The sequence below is a fragment of the Solea solea genome, chromosome 21, assembly GCF_958295425.1.
Source record: "Solea solea chromosome 21, fSolSol10.1, whole genome shotgun sequence".
Classification (NCBI taxonomy): domain Eukaryota; kingdom Metazoa; phylum Chordata; class Actinopteri; order Pleuronectiformes; family Soleidae; genus Solea; species Solea solea.
In genome coordinates this window covers 8,602,648-8,623,356 of record NC_081154.1, presented here as the reverse complement: position 1 = coordinate 8,623,356, position 20,709 = coordinate 8,602,648, and the positions used below count along the sequence as shown (strand labels likewise).

Genomic DNA, 20,709 nt, shown 5'->3' with positions numbered 1-20,709 from the left:
AAGTGAGGTGTAACCATATCTGAGTATGATCTTTGAATACTGGCTGTATCAAGTCCTGGAGTATGACAATAGCTTGCTGCAAATTAGGATTCCTGTGATTAGAAAGAAAACAAAAGATAACCTGTAATACAAGTAACTGCACTGTCAAGAAGACAATTTAACACCCAGGAAGAATCTATGAACACACTGAAGCTGGGTCAGGCAGTGAAATGCCAGAGGCTGTTTTTCTTTTGGGCCAGTTTCTGTGCAGCCTGTGGTTCAGTTTCGACACAGCCTACATATTAGAATAAAATATTGCGTGCATCTGGCGTCTCATTTGTGTAACCAGAACAGAAGAGTCATAACAGATATGATTTGCTGTTTCATCAGCAATCGCCACCTGTGCACGGACCGTGTGTGTTCAATAAAAGCAGCTCACCTTTCAACTTCAGCCCTCTGATTAGGATTGGTGATAGCAGCGATATATTGCATTATATACTTGCTCGCTTCCGTCTTTCCTGCTCCACTTTCCCCTGCAATAAAAAGCGCAGTGCAAACAGGTCATTAGAAATAAACCATACTCTGGGGAAGTTAAGCCCTGCAAATGAAACCGACTGACGTAATATGATCCCAAGTTAAACAATTATTTTAAAATAGAAAAAATATGATATCTCTATGTGACACTAAATAAACATATTGCCCTTGTGCTTTCGTATGGATTCAAGACAAGATATCAAGCTTCACAGGGGCTCAGTTCCCCCTCTAACCACAGGGTGGTGCTTCATCCTCCACATAGTTTCTCATCGTATGAAAAGGGTGAATTTCTTTTAGAAAAACTAAAGTGCAGGTGAATTTTTCAATATTTTCTCCGTCCGAAAATCAGATGACGAGAAGAGGACAAATGAAAATTCAGGAAAGCCTTTACATAAAAGCCAAACAAGACACCGTCTCTCTGTCAGCAAACGTCCACACTGTGCTTCTTTTAGTCTTCCGAGTGGGGGGCTTCCCATGTTACCTGAGATGACAATGCAAGTGTCTTTGTTCCGCCTCTTCATGGCTTTGTAAGCAGCGTCAGCAATGGCAAAGAGGTGGGGCGGCCTCTCGTACAGCTCGCGGCCCTTGTACTGCTCCACGGTGTCACGGCCGTAGATGTTCATGGCACGGTAGGGGTTGACGGACACCACCACCTCTCCGATATAACTGTAAATCCTCCCCTTCTCGAACCTGAGGACACAAGTTAATATAATATGGAAGTAAAATACATGAGTCTTACGTGACTTTTTTTTTCTGGTGCCAAAACAACTGGCGCCGAAACAATACGCTCACTTCCTTTGTTTATTAGTGCGCATTCTTTAACAGATGAATGCTTTTTGTAGAGAGAGAAGAAACTTAACAATGAGAAACAACACCACTCTCCTTCAAGGAGTAGTTTTGGGACAATTGGGAGACATTCTTATTCACATTATCATCAAAGATGTGGATGAGAACACTCAATCCACTTTTCCTGAGTGTGTTGTGAGAGTTGTGTTCATCTGAACTGCTGAAGAACAAATTTGAGTCTTTCAAAAGACGTTGGATTGCATTAAAATAATTATGTGCCAGTCTTGCGTTGTCTTTAATTAAGTCTTAAACACCAGGGCATCACAGAAGCACAATCCCACTGGGAGGCCGTATAAGCAACCAGCGGATTTCAGACTCCTTCAGAAGAATGCTCCAAATTCAGTTATTCTCATTAATCACTTAATACTTAATGCATCTTTTATGGCCAGGAACATTTCAACAATAATGTGTTTACATGGATATATTATAATACTGGCTTCGTGGTTTCTCATCTGTCCAAAGCTCTGAGGGAGTTGTTTCACACTTGTTTATTACTGTCAACAACAACGTCGTCACCACAAAAACATTGTTTTTACCCAGGGTTAAATCCTGCTACATGTCTCTGCTGCAAGTATAGGATGATAGTAATAAGCAGCACATAAAAGCCCATCGTTTTTGAAATAATCACTTTAACTATCACCTTTCAGGTGGCTACATACTTTTGGAATGTTTTCTCTAAGCTCTTGTGATGGAAATGATGTACTTCATGTACGTCGTGAAGAGCAATGTTCAATGTATGTTTCTCCTAAGACAGTGAGTCTTCACTTTGTAACCTGTGTGTTGCTTTGTGAATGCTCCTTTTACTTGTTTGAATTTTGAGCAGACTCCGATCTCCTTCCTCCAGTTCTAAATTATTGCAGACTTATTTTAAACACCTCTTTTATGCCCTGCCCTGCCCTGCCCTTCTCTCTCTCTCCCTCTGCCTGAGGTTGCCTGTCTGACTTCCTTCCTCTCCAAATAGGACCAGGATCCCAGTTTCTCTCCGAAGAAGAATGATCCATTTCTTCACAGTTCCCAAACTCTGTGCTGCCATGCAAACAAAGCCAAAAAGCACATTATTCCAAAACCTTCCTGAAAGGTCTATTTGTTACAACGGGTTTAAACAGTTGCCAGGAAACCAGTCAGTTTCGAGACCCTGTCAGATATCGAGATTCATCAATTTCAAGACCAAAATGCTGACGTACTCCTTAAATCCCAAACCAAGCACTGAGGAAGAAGTCATTAATGGTGAAGTTGCTGACAGATGCCCATGACACCGTTACATCTCAACTCTTTAGACCTTGACTTTTTAAAGAGTATGTAAATAAGCTTTGGCCTTTTTGATCCACGTTATCTTCTCTGAACTTTGTCATGGTCTTGGTAAAAACATCTGAGTGTATGCTGATGAAAAGCACACATGGAATTATAAGATAGTTTCTTTAGATTAGTTCTATCTTACCGAGGACCAAACATTGATTACATAGTTCCATGGACTCTGACACAAACAACAGTGGACAGATTATGTAACATGGTTTGCTTGTTCAGCTGAGGATTTAACTCAACTTTTGGAATAAAACAATGTGCATAGCAGAGTAATGTTTAACAATAATATTAATACACTTAAAAATAATGATCGCTGTAGAGCTGAAACAATTACTCACTTAATTAATCTTCAACTATTTTGATAATCGATGAATCATTTTTTTCAGAATCAAGATTTCTGGTTATTTCAGCTTCTTATATGTGAATATTTTCTTAATTTCTTTGTTTCATATAACAAAGAACTCATTAAAACTGAATCCTTTTGGTTTGTGGACAAAACAAGACATTTAAGAACCTCATTATTTCCATGATCGACATTTTTTAACATTTTCTGACATTTTATGGACACAACGATTAAGAAAATGTATTCAATAATGGTCACGATCTTATATACTGAGAGGTATAACTTCAGCAAGAAATGCAAAATAACCACTCTTCAGTGGTTTGACAAGTTAATTCAAACTGCTAAGAATAAGCAGGTCCACCATCATGTCTTCAGTGTAAGCAGCTGTGCTAACATACTAGCTCTTCCACCCTTGGTGCAGCAGAAAAAGACTCATTGTGCTGTCCCTCTGCTTGGTCAGGAGGCTGCTGTGTGCCCGCACCATTGTTCCAATGTCAATTGCAGGTCTTTGTCCGAGACAGGCCGTCGTCTCCCTCTGCACGGGCCAACACAGTGAGCTGCCCACATAACGCATTATGTACAATGGCCTGCAGCAGGATTGCCAACAGTGGTCCACATGGTGGAAGGAGTGTATACGAGATCCCAGCTGGGTGCGTATAGAAGGAAGGTAACATTGTCTCCTCTCTCCATAATGAATAGGTGTACAGGTTTTTTTTTTTACATAATGGACACTGAGGGGGTTTAATGGAGGAAGCAAATGGGAAGTGAAGTGCACCAGCTGGAACAAACCAGGTTGTAAATGTCTAGAAATACTGTTTTTTTTAATGTAATAAAGATCAGCTAGAAATGAAATCATTTTAACATCCAGGTAACTGAGCTTTATCTAATTTAAATGTGAACCTTTTAGATGATTTTAGTTATTTACCGAGTTATTTAAGATGCTTCCTTACACAACGTGACACATGGAGACTGCTTTCTTTTCCCAGTAATTACTTCAGTGACATCACTTTGTGTTATTGTGAAGCTGTGTCAACACAGACTCGGCACCGGCCTCGTCCATCTGCTACACTGTCATTAACGGAAGATTTAAACAACACACAAGACAGATATTAGATAACCTTATGGGTCATAATGGACTCACGGAAATGTTATCTACAGGTGCCAGATTGAATTTTGGTTACATGGTCATCTTCGATGCTTTGTTTGCTACATCTATTAATGTCAGTTTCGAAATGTAATCAAGCTGCAAATCATGTTGTTATTGTTTTTCTTTGGTTTTGTCTGTTGTGAAGCTGTCTGTGAAACCACAGGTCAAATTACGGTTGAAGTTCAAAAGAAACATTCTCAAATGAGATTAACATACCAGCCATTTACTACTATTATCAGTTTGTCCAGCTGTGAAGAGAAGTGTGTCTCTAATGGCCTGATCTGAAGCTTTGTGATGTCCTTCCAAGAAAGGACGAGTCGAGCAGAGGTGACAGGAAATTAGACAGTGACAAACAAAGTTAAAACAGACGGAAAGAAAGAAAGAAGAGGTTGAAGCGAGGAGGAAGAAAGGAAAAAGATCATACAGTTCATGCAAACGGTAGACACAGTTGGTGTAGTGCCTTTGGGTTTGTGACCCGGTCAAAACAAGGGCCTCACTGTGTGTGCGTGTGTGTGGGTTTTCTCCAGATTCTCCGCTTTCCTCCCACAGTCAAAAAACAGGGGTTAGACAAACTGTACATTCTAAATTGACCATAGGTGTGAGTGTGAATGGTTGTTTGTAGAGCTGCAACTAACGATTATTTTCATAATTGATTAATCAGTTGATTATTTTCTCAATTAATCGTTTAGTCCATACAATATCAGAAAACCTTAAAAAAATGTTGATCGGTGTTCGTCTAACCTGGAAATGATGATGTTCTCAAATGTCTTTTTTTGTCCACAAACCAAAATGAATAACTTTTAATGATTTCTTTGTTATCCAGAGCAAAGAAATGAAGAAAGCTTAAACAAAAAAAAAGCTTCAAACCGACCGCCTTTCGCCCTGTGTCAGTTGGGATTGGCACCAACTGCAAACTAAACAACCACATATGTAACAGTGTGTGAATAAATATCAATTTTACCAGTAAGAATAACCTGTGTTCTCTCACACCTAACACTACAAACCTATGTAAGCTCTAACCTTCGCTCCAGTTGCTAAGGTTAGCAGAACAAGTCATGGGCACAGCGGCAGGAGATGAAAAGGGAAAAAAATGGCTTGGTTCTCTGGACTCTCTCTTGTAGCCAATAAAACATAAAAGTACTAATAAAAGCAGGAGCTGCTGCTGTGTTCACAGTGGCCACGGAAAATTCCCAATCACGGCTGAGAGACTCTAAAAGAAATTGTTGGCAGCATTGTTATTATCAGACCGTTTCACTGTGATATTCAGTTAAAGTGATGCCAGCAGATCTCTACTCCATCTCCCTCTGATTCACACACACACACACACACACACAAACATGAAGAGAGAGAAATGGTTTAATGTTTAAAAAGTGACTTCAAAGATTTTTTTTTTTGTTTTACATAAAAACAGGGAAAATGACTTTGTCGAGGAGTTCTGTCTGCCCTAAAAATATCTGTGGAAGCCTAATGTCACACACTGTTGAACAAACGTACTGCATGTACACATACACACATGACACACTCTCATCAGATATGAATTACAGACCAAAGCCGAGCTCAACCGCTGTCTCCAATCTTGTTTGGGTGGGTCTTTTTTATGGTTAACTCAGGGAGGAGTGTGAGCGATTTATGACCTTTTCTCACCAACATATCCCTCCCCTCTATCCACAAAAAAGCAAAAAAACACCAGAGAAGAATTGAGAGGTAACTATGACTGAAATAATGATGTGAAAATGCCACCCTCTTCATGTCTACATGCCCTTGAGCTGCACACACTGGTTTAATTAGGATATTTTACGACTGTCTCTATTTTATTTGTTGCAAAAATCACAATATCTCAGCACAGTGAGAGCACCCAGTGTGATCCAATTAAAAAGTTCTATACGGAGCAATTCCAAAATGAAAAGTAACGCATGTTCTGATGCATCCTAGACAGTTCAACCTGTTAGTTTCTGTTGAAGGAAATTCATTTGACTTACATGTTTTGTACTTTTGAAGTTGTACCAATTTAGTAATCTGATAATCTGATATCTCTCTGTGTTTGTGTCCTATATCAGTGCTGTATGTCGTGGCCTGTGGCCCATATTGTTGAGAGCTTCCACTGCACGTGTTGTCATCACTGTGTGTCTGAACTTCAGGGTTCATCCTAGGAATTATGAAGGGCCAGGAGATAATCTGTGGCTGTTCTAGTTTTATCTCCGAGTTCATTATCAACACTGCTCTTGTTTAGAGCAATAGCAGAATGCTTTAGGGGCTTATCCCCATGCCTGCTGGGTAAGGGAATTCTAGTCCTTTCAAAAACTGGTTCTCTTATAAAAACAGCAGACTCTGATACAGCGGATCACCTGTATTGCTGTACTTTAAAAATGATTCATCAATTGAAAAAAGGAAACATAATAACTGATCTTTCTTTGTCTCAAATGTCAGAATTTGATGCTTTTCTTCTCCTTATCAACACATTCTATGATGAATACATATATTTTTAGGATGGTGGGGCCATCACTTTTGGCTGTGGAGATGATAATGAATGATATGATAATGATAATGATAATGAATTATTTTTGGGTGTCATTGACTTCAAAAACTGCTTCACATTTTAACCAACCATGCAAAACATTGGCAACGACAAACTTTCTATGATTAAAGGGATAGAAAAAGAAAAGAAATAAAGCCAGGTAAGGTGAGTAAAGGCGGAGGTGGAATGTGAGTTTTGGCTGAATGAGGCGTATCATTATGCAACGCAGTGCATATGAGGACTACTGCTCCTCAGCGTGGCTAATAAAGGACATCCTCTGTTATAAAACTAGTCTGGTCGTGCCTGTCAAAAAAGGACCAATTCTCAGACATATCACTCGTTTCCATTTTGGAGAGCCACCAAGAAACAAGTCAAAAGTGCTTCACCTTTTCTCTCCGTCATCGCGGTCTTATGTACAGTGTGACAGCGGCCTCTTTCGCGCTTCGCAGCCGTCACACATCTGTGTTCTACATTAGGCCGCTTTGTTACTTTTGCTCGGTGCTTAAACAGCGGCTCCTATACTGTCTGTATACATTACACATCCACCATCCCTCGGGAGTCAGGAACATGCTTTGCTACCAGCAAATGCCTATGATAGATTATGTAAGGCTTCCAGGACTTAATCATATTCCCAGTAAAGATGCAAAAAGCTCCTCAGTTACTCTAGTACAGATGTTTACAGGAAATGATATGAAATTAGAAAGAGAGAGAGGCAGACGATGATGCACTGCAAGGTGTATCTTGAGCATTAAATTATGTTGACAACATAATACCATCACTCGTCAGCTTTAAGTGGAATCCAACGATGGCACCACAGAATAGTGCAAAAATGTGCGTCACAATTTCCCAACACCATAAATTATACTTTCAATAATATTTCTTTTCTAATATTTCTTTGAACCACATCAAAAACAGCCATGAAAACAAGACGCTTCTGGTAAAAGGAGTGAGCACCTTACAGATGGATGAAGGAGCGATCATTGCATCACTGTTACCATGGTGACCACATCCATGCCTGCAGTTTTACTTTTCAAAGAAGCTCCTCCTACTATTTTTTCACTGCTTGACAGCGACTTTACACAGTGACCATTCATTCAAATTCATTATTCAAGTTTACATTCATGGCCCGTGTACACTTAGAAAACAATCTTCTTTAATTAGCGGCAGGAGTACATCAGGCAAATGAGGCCTTTCACACTCGAGACGTTCTCATGAGGCTGGAAAGTCTGGATACTCTGGGGAAACGGGAGGCATGCGGAAACAGCCAAGCTGCAGATCAGGTGGCTCACTCTCTTTTCTTCACTGGCTGGGATCACAGCTGACCACCACACCCCTCAACACACACACCAAAGTATTTTCAGGGGAGGGGTACTGTAGAATCATCTCACTAAATTCAATCTAAAAATACATATATTTATTTATAAAAAATGACACAGAGTCTTCTTAAAACAGGAATATGGAGGGAGGTTGGTGGTGGTGGAGGATTTGAGGGGTTTTTAGCTGTGATACTAATCCAGAACTTGTTCACACTTTAACACACTGGCCAGCAGTGGCTGATGTAAGCCTTGCAGTGGACGGCCGCCATAAAATGGGATGAGTGACGGAACGGAGAAGGAGAGACGAAAACGATCCAAAAGAACCAGACATTACTCAACATGCTATTTCTGGAGAGGCCTATTATTTCTATTGGGGCTAAAAGCAGGGGAGAGAGGGAGAGAGGGAGAAAAAAGGACAAAAACAGACGAGATGGACAATGGGCAACATCATTAATAGACAAAAGGGAGTAATAACTGTCAGACACTTCACAATGGTATTAGAGCAAGTACACAAAAAACTAAATAAACTCTACAAGAAAAAGGCCAATATGGGTTTTTCTATGGCCAAGTTTTAGAAATCAGTCCAGCCAATATAATGCTGATTTTATTTGTTTCCTTTTTTTATTTAATCATTCAAACAGTTATCATCATCGTATTTTGATGGTGTTAGATGTTAAAGGGAAAAAGTTAAAGTAGCATTGACTCCAGTGCACGTTCTTTTAAACCTAGGAACTACAGATACTACCGTAACAAAGAGAAAATAAAGAGTGCATACAGCAGTGTTGGCAAATAATACAGGAGAGTGTGTGTGTGTGTGTGTGTGTGTGTGTGAGTCACTGTGAACTATGTGATGTGTAGAGCTGGCTGTGAAAGTGAGTAAACAGTTCCACCACTACAGTGGCTCAGGTCACAGCCTCAACAGGTGGACAGGAGAACAATACAATGCTGTAATCAGGGGGTGACATCACTGCTGCTGCCTTGGACACACACACACACGCACACACACAAAGAAAGAAAAGACACACAGATAACATGAGCTGCCTGAGTCACATAATCACCAATTCCCAAACAACGATGCCATGCAAAATGATTCCTGAAAAAAAATGAACACTCATGACTTGAGTGAATGATGTTCTCGTATGAGATAACGGCAACTCATGAGTGCATCATGTCCCCTGTGTGTGTGTGTGAGAGAGAGAGATAACAAGGGCTTCTGGGAAGTTGTGTCTGGGGGTAATGTTGCAGTCAGAGCCAGACAGCTTCAGTGTGTCACCTACTGACATCAAATCCTGCAGCGAGACTGAACTAATGACACGAGCAACAATTAGCTTTTCAAGTGGATCGTTTTAAATCTCTGGACATCCAAACTATTACATAAAACAATAAAAAGAGGGTGAAATTTTAAATAGCCTCTGCTAACGCTCACTGTTCCCTGCCTTTCCTGTCAATATCATGAAGCAGGATTGCCAAATTAAATAAATACATCTCCTTCCTCCCAAGAGGCATACAATACCGTGCGAAAGCCTGAGGGCACGGCTAGCTTGTTGTTGGCCTTGCTGATGCCAAAATTACAATTTGATGTCTTTCAAACTCTGGCGGAAAGGAAGTCTTCAGAGAGTTAACCTCATAAGAACCTCACACAGCATGTGTATGTAAAGGCTCGAGCAGGTCTTGAACAAACCCGGCATAAGAGACCAGCCATTTTTGACATGAAACAGTAGAATATTCTAAAATGCCTATAACACAGGGGCACTAACACAGTGAGAAAGAGAAACTGGTAGAACTAAGAGCTTGTGCTAAAACGGCCCGCTCCCGACCCCGCCTGCCAACTCAGGCAGTCCACAAATGAGATGTCTCTCTCTGAGAGAGCTGGTGAACTTATTTTAGGGGAATAAAGCTACACCAAACACAGCCCCTGTTTATGTAAGGATGGTAATGTGTTTCAGATTACAGACGGTTGTATGGAAATTCTTGTGGTGAGACTGGACTGCTGGCTGCTGGATTGCAGGGGAGCAAGGCCTACGAGGCATTTCTCTCAGAGCCCTCTATGAATCCGCCTGTTCATGGGAGACGGTTTTTTTGTTTTTGTTTTTTTTCCTGATTAAGAAAAAAAATCTCCAGGGAGCGTCAGTCTGAGGCACGAAAGCATGTTTTCATGAGATTTAAAGAAATAAACCTAAAAAAAAAAAAAAGAAACTGGGTGAATTGGCCTGTTGTCTGCTTCAGATCCTGCATCTTAAAGCCTCATCATTGTATTGGCAAGTGCCACTGGACAAATCAACAGGAAGGTAACAGGAGAATACCAAAATATCCAGCTATAAATATTTCTATTCCAGTCACTAACCACCTCTAAGAAGAACGAAATGTTACTAAACCGTTGGGATTAATATTCTGAGAGGCATCTGCTGCACGTTATCACCCGTCATTGTTGCAGGGTATGGCTTGTGTGTTCTGCATGTGGACTTTGGTTTTACGGCTTAGGAAAGGACAAAGGCATAAAATAAAAAAAGGTAAATAAGGATCTGGCTGAGGAAAAGACCGCGGATCTAGATGCTTTTCCACCACGGATGCCAGCACCTGTAACTGGTACAGCGTTATTTACTGCCTCATATCCAGGAGACTGAGGAATTCAACAAGTGATCTTTGATGCTGAGTTTCAAACCTTACCTGAGCCATATATTATTGATTCTTTGATCCTTTTGTTTATTCAGGAGGAGACATTTTGCACCACACCTCCAATAAAGTAGTTTTATCCAGTAAAGTCAATTTATGGCCACATTTATGACACACTAGATATAGAGAGTGAATTTACAGACAAGGATTGTGAGTTGCATAACTAGGAATAACTAAGAATAAAATCACCACAGTATTCAATCTCATTTATGTCCCATCTGCTGCACACAAGATTCCCAGCTAAGGTTAGGTAGAGGAGCTGCAGGAAACAATGAAACGTGAGCAGCAAAGGCAAGGGAAATACCAGCTTTCCTGCTAGGTTGGCGTGCCTCGTATTATTGGAGGCTTCCTGTTCAAAGTCCTCTTTAACTCCCCACTAACAGGTTCAAAGGCCAAATCACTTGGAGCGGCTCATACAGCCAAACAAAAGGATTTCACAATCATTAAACCTCCATAAATAAAAACCCTGATATTACACAAAGAAGGTGTAAAAAAGACTTTGACCTACTTTCATTCGCCAGCTAAAAAAAATATATTTAAAAAGAAGACATCGCGCAGTGCATGTCAACTATGCGAGGTGGAATATCGGACGCCAATTTAGTAAAAGAATTTTAACAATCCCTCCCTAATTATTTGGGAAACACGCAGCAGTTTTGCAAGAATTTTTTTTCTTTCCCTGGATTCCTGAGGAGAGACAAAACCATGCTGCCTTATAAAAACATTTAGCAGCAATAAAACTATGCCTCGACGGTCGGATACACACACAAACTGTTGGCTTACAGGACAGTTAAACTTGCAGAATGCAGAGAGCTTTAACCGAGAGATGTTAGTATTCATTTTCTGCATACTTTGTCTTCATTTTATATGTATATGTATATGTATATATATATATATATATATATATATTACATATAACTTATATATAGACAGGTTAATGCTTAGCATCCATCCTTTTTAAGACACTAAATACTGGCTTTTTCTAGGGGAACTCCACGGTAAAGTCTGCATGACTTGTGGCATCCCTGTGGGCATCAATTAAGCGTCAATTTATGGAATGAATGAGCGATCAGAGTTAAAAACTGCCCTCTTATCTATAATCTATTATATCTTCCGGTCGTGACTCATTTTTAATCACATACGCGATGATTCTCCTACATAAACACACATCAATCCAGCCGTGGTCCATGACATCTTATCTGCTGACGCGGCAATTCAGGAAAATTTCCCAAGACCCATACGGGAATTTGCCTTGAACTCTTATCCTATCGCACATCTCTACAGAGAGAGACTAGGCATCTGCCAGGCTCTATTTCCAGACTGGGAGTCTTTCTGGAACAGGACACAAAGTTCAACCTCAAGTCAAACAAAGTAAATGCTAACTTGAACAACCGTGTCCGGCTGTTCTGAGGGAAAACGAGCAGCCTTTTCCAAAACCGTCCTTCACATGCAGCCACTGGGTGACTTGATTAGGAACTCAACATGGCAGGTATTTAACCAAGCAAGTAGAAATTCCCCCGCACAGCGGGGCAACTCAGGCGGTGGGGGGGGGGTTATGAAGAGAGGGTTGGCTTCCACACCAAAGCTCGGCTTTTTTTACCCGCTGCAAATAAAAATATTTGGGGATTTTCACATTTCAAGCTCTGGAGAAGTGAACAAAATTTTGCCTTTCAAAGGGCAAGCCTTACAAAACACACACACACAAAATGCCTAGTGTGCTCTTCTGGAAACTTGTAAAGATTGTTCAAATAAATGCTTTTTATATTATAATAAGAGCTTTTTATTACGGCACATATTTAACCGTGAGGATCAGGTTCTACAAATGGTGTAAAATACACCCAGGAGAGATGTGCAAACGTGCTCCACCACTACTATTTTGGACAACTGTCGCAGGACATATGGATGCCTCGTGCTCTCTTCATCCCTCTGTCAAGTGGTTCACTCCCATTCAGGAAAACACACTCACACATGCATGCACAGTGCACGCACACCCTCAGACTATGGAAAAAAAGGAGCAAAAGGAAGCACTGGTCGCTGGCCACACCCTTTACAAATAACAATCTGCACACGCCATCTCCGGACCAAGATGTCTAGCTGGAGGGAAAACAAACAGACTGGGAGAGACTTGGGGGAGAAAAAAAGAGGTCTGTTGCCGTCTGGTTACTCTAACTTCTGCTTGCCAAAGCTACTGTTCACGCCACAGATGTCCCATCTAATTGAAAAGGTATGGCTATAAAAACAGTGTTAACCACAATCTTTTTGTTCTTGATGAAACATGATTTCTCCTCCTACACCTCGCAACCTGACAACCTGACATATTATCAATATATCTCCTAAACTGTTAGGTCTATTGTTGACATTAAATGTCTATTCAGTACTTTCTCAAACATGGTCTCAAATGTTAAAATCCGTCGTTTTAAAAGGACTATATGTAAGACGCAAGTAAGAGTTTAAAATGGGTACTGCATTCCAAATTAAAATATTGGACGGCATTTTCCCCCTCCCTCTCCTCTCCAGAGACCCGAGGTTGCCAGGTACTTTGAGGATCCACTCCCACATGAACTGACGGATGAATCTGTGAGGAACTGCCCTTTTCCACAAAACAAACTAAAGGCAATTAATCAAATTTAAAATGATGAATACATTGGCCAGTTTAATCTCTCATCTAAACGGGTTTCCTTAATCCCCGGTGACATATCATGGTCATTTTCATATTATCGATCATGTTGATAAGCAGGGTTTTAAAAACATGTTGGTGCCAAGGAAACTCCTTTTGTCAAGGCTCTGCAGCTCACTCTTTGTGGCCATACAAGGAAAAAGAGACACCACACAGCCTGTTTAGCCAGCATGAAAAAAAAAAACATCCAACCAGTGTCCTTGACATCTTCTAAATATTTACTTTACTGGCAGTATGTTTAAAATACTGTATATGGACTGGCTGTGAAATGTAATTTATTAACTCATGCAGCAGGAAGTGGTAAACGGCGAAATTATAGAGACTGGAATGATGCGTCATATAACAACATGCATGGACTGCAAATGAATCATCTATCCAGCATAATGATTTATACAGTATAGTGCTAAAATTGTGTTGTGTATTTTTACTACTATATGGGATTTTAAATGGCTAAATTACTTGTTTCACTCACCATGTTCTACTTAATGTGTTTGATGCCTCTATTTCAGATTGTTCATTTTATTGCTGCAACATTCTAATTAAGTCTTTATCAAATACTGATAACTGTGACCTAGAAAAAAAACGATATTGATGTTCTAATGTCCCACGTTTCTGTCAAGCCATTTCATCGTAAAGTCAAGTAAAAGTCTGCCCTGTTCAATTTAGACAAATCAGCTTACTCACACAATGTGTTTTTTTTACTCCTGTACAAACACAGAGTGTTGTTTTTAAACAGAAAAGACAGAGCAGGAGAACAGCTAAGCACCTGCTGGATAAAGTTGCCGACAGACGGCAAATGTGGAAAGCTCTGCAGCTGGAGAATTAAAGGATTATAGAGAGGTAAACAGAGTGATCGCCAGTGTCCAAGAGGTTAAAATTAATGTCCAGATCAGCTTCAGTGATCAGGATTAGGACAGCCATACTGACAATGCAAATATGAAAATTTGCAGTAAGTAAATTCCCCCACAACTCTAAAAACAGTGGTTGTTAGCAGTTTGCAGGATAAATGCCTCTTGTCCCTGCGCTGTCCCTCAGTCAGGTCTGATAGTATTGCTTGGCAATTCCCCTTTCTAGATAGGACAACACATAAAAAATAATGTTTTTTTTTTGTTCAGGAAGACCAAACAGAGGCATGAACAACAATGAAAGCACCAAAGGTGATGCACTGCAGCATTAACATGTTCCCTAAAACTTGGACAAGGGCTTATTTTTAATTGTATTATGATCACATAATTGTTGGTTTATGGATCCATATACTGACACATAGGGGTAATATTACAATCACAGGGGTCTTAAACTCAAATGACCTGGAGGCGACTGAGCGTCTAGTTTGGTCAGTAGGCGAAAAAAGTCAAACTATTAAGAAGAAGAAGACATTGAAATAATCATTATTAATGATAATATTTCACATAATTTCAAAATAAAAGTGTTTGTTTTGATACACAACGATAAATAGTTCACAATATAAACGTATTAATGGTGAAATAACTCATAACTTTTATTGAGTGGGACCCACATGAAATTGATTGTTGTACAGAGCTGAACTGATGATCTCCCTCCACAAAACCGTCTACTGTAACAGGCACCATATCTTGCTGAGTAACAGCTCTGTAAAAATGCCATTAGGGATCAGCTTGCACTTTCATCACAGATGGCCAGGGTGAGGACAGGGGACAGGGGGAAAGTCACAGCCCATGTGAAACGCAACGCTACCCTCCACACTCACTCCTCTCTTCATTCACAAAGCATGCTTGACATCATGCTTGACACCCAGCCACTGACAACACAGCTGATAGAAACTGGTCTGCAGGAGAATCTGCTCGCGCACAACAGTGAGCTCTGTGTGTGTGTGTGTGCGGCCTGGGTGGAGTCTCTTAAAGCATATTTTCACGGGGGGAAATACCGGTTTGATCAGAGGCAACACTCACTCTGGCTCATACTCCAACAACTTTTAATAGTCACAGTTAGTTTATTGTACTTGCACCCAAGAGCTACTCACACACATGTGAGGTCAAAATCCAAACATAGGTGAAGCAACAACATCTGTATCACTGACTATTCTAACAATGTGGTGAATAAAACACTGACGCAGCAGTGTATAAAGTGCTTTTGCAGAGTCAGGGTGTTACATTTAGTAGACAGCCCTAAACACACAGCACAGCCTGTTCGGAGAGGGTGAACTGGAACACGATTTATGCATTGCCTTAACGTGCCTCGCTATATTTTAGATATCTTCAGATGGTTGCCATGTTCTCAGCGAGCCACTTTCTTAGGTGCTATATTTTCCTCATGTGCAATAACAGGAGCTGTGTTACAATGTGGCGGATCAGCTGTTCAAGGGCTGTCTGACAGCATTGTAAACTATATTGTATGTCCAATATAGCAAATAGAATGTTCATTCATTCATCTTCTACAGCTTTATCCTCCACAAGAGGGTTGTGGGGGCGAACGGTGGCCAATGAACCATCCACATCCATCACACCTACGGAGTGTCCAATTTGCTTCATCCCCAAATCTGAATGTTTTGGACTGCGGGAGAAAACTGGAGAACATGGAGAAAACTGACGCACACAATGCAAACTCCATGCAGTAAAGGCCCTTCTTCCGACCCCTGGGTCTTCTTGCTGCAAAGGCAAGAATGCTAACCACTACACCAACCGTGTGGCCCAAACAGAATGCTATTGTTATTATTATTGTTTGTTTTATTGTTTTTGCTGTCACCGCTCAAATCAAAATGACATGAAAATAAAACTTGAACTGTCCCTTAAATCAGATTACAAAGTCCTATTTGTGGGTTTTTTCTGCAGTGTGAGTCATAACCCAAACTATTCTCTGTAATATCCTGTGTAAACCCATTATCTGACTGAATAATAGTGTTATTCAAAACAAGGTCATTAGTCCGACTACTGGTGTACATGTGGTCGTAGTGACGTCACGCTCTGGTCATTGTCATAACCACACAATGAGAGGAAACTGTTGTACTCAGCAGCACCTGTTGACAGCTACATTCGAGTCTTGTGTGTTACAAAGACAGCTCCGTGTGTCACCACACATGACTGGACTCACAGTATTCGTTCCCCCGAGCGTGTGTTTGTGTTCAGTGAAGGTGAGGTGAGGCTTTTTGTCTTACCTGAGTTTTAAGTTGGCCATGAATTCTTCCATGGACACGTTGTCCAGGAGCACAAAGTCAGCTTTTCCAAACTCCAGACTCTCGTGCTCTGCCATTTTTGTTATCCCACTTTTGTACTCAAAGCAGCGCGAGGGGAAACAATTAAGAAACGTACGTTTCTGTCTTAACCGTTTGTTGGGAAGTTCCAACCAAAGGTGAACATTGGCGGGTGTCGCTCAGCGGCACCTCCTCTCCTCAGTGGACAGCTGTGTGGTCGCTGCGCAATCTCATTAGTAACCGTCACAGTCACACTTGTAATTGCGCTCATAAAATTATCCCGCGGCTGTACGGAGTGGCTTTACTTTTAGAAATTGCCTCCCCAAAAAATATCCTCATGTCCACATAGACTCTTCTCTTTGCGCCACAAAAGTGTCCCTAAAGCAGCCGCATCGTGCGCCAGCGCCGTCCGTTTTCCTGGAGTTTGTCTCCTGTACTCCACACACACACACACACACACACACCGAGCAGTCACCAATAGGACGGGAGCGTCCTCGTGCAGTGCCCGCCCTCCTCGCCCTGCGGAGAGGTGCTGGTCAGACTGGTCCTCCTGTGTCTAACTTCCAAAGAATTACAAGTATTCGTGAAGACCACTGCTCCCTCCGCTGCTCCCGGTACATATTTCAGCGGTGACGAGGCCACATTTAAAGTTGTTAAACACTCGCAGCAGGAAAACCACGATGTGCTGGCGTGACTTTTATTATGCCCTGTGTTACCATAAAAGGAGAAATGAGGGCTGTCAGAGTGTATGAATGAAAAAGTAGAGAAACGACAGAGGATGAAGCGTTGTTTTTTAATGACTCCGCTGGCTTTGAACTATTATCGCAGGTATCACCATAACAAACCATTTCCTCTGGTGAGTGAGGTCACGTCGAGTCGAAAAGAAGACTCCTGTTCCAGGAGCTGAGCGTCAAGAACACACTCAGCAGATTATACAGCAGGTTTACATTAGTGGACGTGCGCCACCTAGTGTAAAAGTGAGGGAAATGCCTATTGTGTGCTGTTTACAGACAGATTAAGGGAAGCCAGTTTTATTTATAGAGCCCTTTTTTTTTACACAAAAGCAGATTTAAGGTGTCTTTGTTACTGTACTTAAGTACAACACTTTTACGTGTACTCCACTAGATTTCCTCTAACTATCTTTGTTACTCGTTACTATCAAATAAAATCAGAAGAAGAAGAAGAGTTGGTAATGGTCTGTATTTATATAGAGTTTTTCTAGTCTTGATGAGCTGCTTTACACTACAGTTGTGCCATTCACCCACTCACACATGTTTCATACCCCTTCACGCGCTGCAACATGGGGTTAAGTGTCTTGCTCAAGGACACAGAAATTCAACCCACAACCTTCCAGTTGAAAGACAGCTCATCTACCACCTTACTCCCCCCCCCCCTTTTTTTAATGCATTTACTTCTGAAACTTAAGTGCATTTTATATCGGATAATTACTTTTGATACTACAGTAAATGTCATATACACAGACAGAGTTGTTATATAAAGTTAGATATAGCACACTAAAACTGTGATTAATGTGATTAATGAGGGCAATATGATATTCCACTTTATTTGTACTTGTTACAGCTACAGGCAGAAGATGTTTAGCTCAGTGTAGCATAAATACCTCTGCCTCCAGCGCTCGAAACATAAAATCTCTCGTTTCCTTGCAGCAGCCACCAATTCCCTAAATGCAGCTTCATATGTATTGCCCTCAAAACAAATGACATCAGTCTCCTCCTCTAACTCTGTGCATGTGAGCAAAAACAATGCATAAATAAGCCAAATGATTCCTCACAATGTTTCTATCTGTGTCACTAATGACATTAAGATACCTTTGGTGTAATGACTCTTCAGTTTGGCATTTCAAAGAACAAAGAAGCACAAATGATGACTGTCTTAATCTCCAGTTAATCTCCGCTGTTTTCCTCTACACCGCCCACATACAAGTGTGTTAATATCTGAGATCATTCAGACAACAGACATGCTCTGCCTAAACCTGCAACAAGCCAAGCAGTGTTTGAAGTTTTAAGATGGTGGGATTTTGCTCTTATGTCAGGCCTTGAAAGAGCTTTGGGAGCAGGTCAGAGATCTGCTTCGGCACCTTGATTTGGTTTCAAACTATCCAAGAGCTTTCTTTAAGTTGTGACACATCTCTGCATTGTTCAACCAAACACCAATTTGCAACATATTTGGTTGCAGAGTATACTACAAATCAGAAAATCTGAAGAATGTTCTATCACCTTGAACACAGCAGCTGGTTGAACAGCAGCAGGTTGGTGTTCTACACTTCAGAGTGCCAGCTCAGTCTTGGAGAAAATAAAATGCGTGAAACAAACCTTGAGTTTGTCACAGGACTGTGTAAGTGATCGGTTTCACACGAGCGTCATGTTCTATTCTCTTTCTACGCTCAGTGTGAAAGCGTAGCACAGTTCTGTCTGCACGAAACAACATCTGGGGAAAATGGGGAAGGTTTGTTGCATAATGAATGAATTTCACGTTCCATCTGCCGTTTAGCTTTGCAGCATCGGTGAACAAAGCTCACACTCACAGAATGTGTTCCCTGAGCAGCCGACGCTGCACTCGATGACAGCGTTACAAACACAGTCACAGCTCGGAACAACTGGCAACCATCTGCAAGACAACAACAGTTGCACAAACATCATGGAAATGATGACAGGTCTCATTTACTCACTGATCAATCCCATTGAATCACTGCGTTCGTATGCTGCTGCATTGTTTTGTTTAAGGAAACGTGAACTTCATGCATAAGACACCTGACACTTTGTACATACTGTAGTTTGCTCACTATAATAACTAGTCCCGAGATTTGAATAATGTCATTGTTTTGACATGCGCAATTATTTAGCAGATCAATTTACAAATGACAAAAGCACAAAATGAAGCTGCAAAGCTAACCTATATTTTCTACTAGTGGAAGAAGTAAATAACAGTAATAATAAGAGTATTATAGTCATTTAGTGAATTTTCCTTTTTGTGCAATCACAAAGATTGTTGGTTTGAGCACTGTGTGAGGAGTTCACCAGGAAAAGACACTGAGAGGATAAAAAAGGATCATTTAAATTACTGTATTTATTCCTACAGTGTCACCTTAAAAATGCATATATATGGTAGTGTGACCTTGTACTGTATATCTGACAGTGATCCTCAAACAAAAGACTATTACCCGTTGTTATTGTTCACAGCATTTTTGCCTCTCAGTCAAGTGTTACTTTTCACAGACGCGTTGCAAACACAGAGTTCGTATGAGTCAGTTTGTGTGGTCAGCAGAGTAAGTGGCAGAAGTTTGAAAGTTGTCCTTTTTTTCATTGTAATTACTTCACAGATGGACAAAGTGTAGAAATCCAACATCTGAATTTCTATTTATTCAGATGTATAGATATAGATGTAGATTCTATTTCAACTAAGTGGTATATACTGTATAACAAGACTGACCTTTAAGATGTCCGGCTAATTAAACTGGAGGAAAAATAATGATGACACTGTTAAAATAGCTGGGAATCATTCAGTTGATGCCAAAATTACACATTGGACAAAATATATCACATACAGAAAATTCTGCTCATTTGCAGAAGTGCAGGTGCAAACTAATCCTCTGAAGAAGTGTCTGTTTCTGTTAAACAGACCACTAGAGGGCGACCACAGCATTGTTGTGATGTGAAATTTGACTTTTTAACCTGATTCATGTGATGATAACAAACAAAGGCAAGACTCACAATCTTGTTTGTGTGTCTGTAACACACATGGGGAAAAGCAATCAACAGTTTGCTGTTGCCATTGCACCGACCTTTCCTCCACTAAATCTCTAATTGAATCATTATTTAATAGCTGCTTCCCGGTTATTATTATTAATGACTTGAGTGGTGAACCCATGAGCTGCATGTGTCTCTTATTCCCCTTGATCTCAAGCACACTTGTCTGTTCCTCTGTGGTGACGACCTCTATCCCAGTAGGCTCTGGGCTAAGAAAGACAAGTGCACTTCAGTGGCATAATAGTGGCTTGACTCTTCATACATTCAAGGAAACATCTACTGGCAAATCCTGTGTGTCCATGTCCACAGCACAAATGTCATGTGCCTCAGCATTGTTTGCAGGAATCGCTGCAGGGTAGAAACTCTAATTTAATCCCCTTAACAACAGAGTCAAGTGCAGTCTAATCCCACATGCATAATATGAAGCAACACATTGCACGGAGAATG

The 20,709-nt window shown here is 40.7% G+C and overlaps 1 protein-coding gene across 1 annotated transcript in view; it reads right to left on the bottom strand.

Moving 5' to 3' along the window:
- Positions 1–17,218, bottom strand: part of myo1d (myosin 1D) — a 75,370-nt gene extending 58,152 nt beyond the window's left edge. The window contains exons 1-3 of the mRNA XM_058620743.1: positions 16,460–17,218; positions 995–1,203; positions 419–512 (exon numbers count right to left, since the gene is read on the bottom strand). Of these exons, the coding sequence (XP_058476726.1) occupies positions 419–512; positions 995–1,203; positions 16,460–16,554 (398 nt within the window). The 5' untranslated portion in view covers positions 16,555–17,218. The remainder of the gene's footprint in view (positions 1–418; positions 513–994; positions 1,204–16,459) is intronic.
- Positions 17,219–20,709: the final 3,491 nt, after the last annotated feature.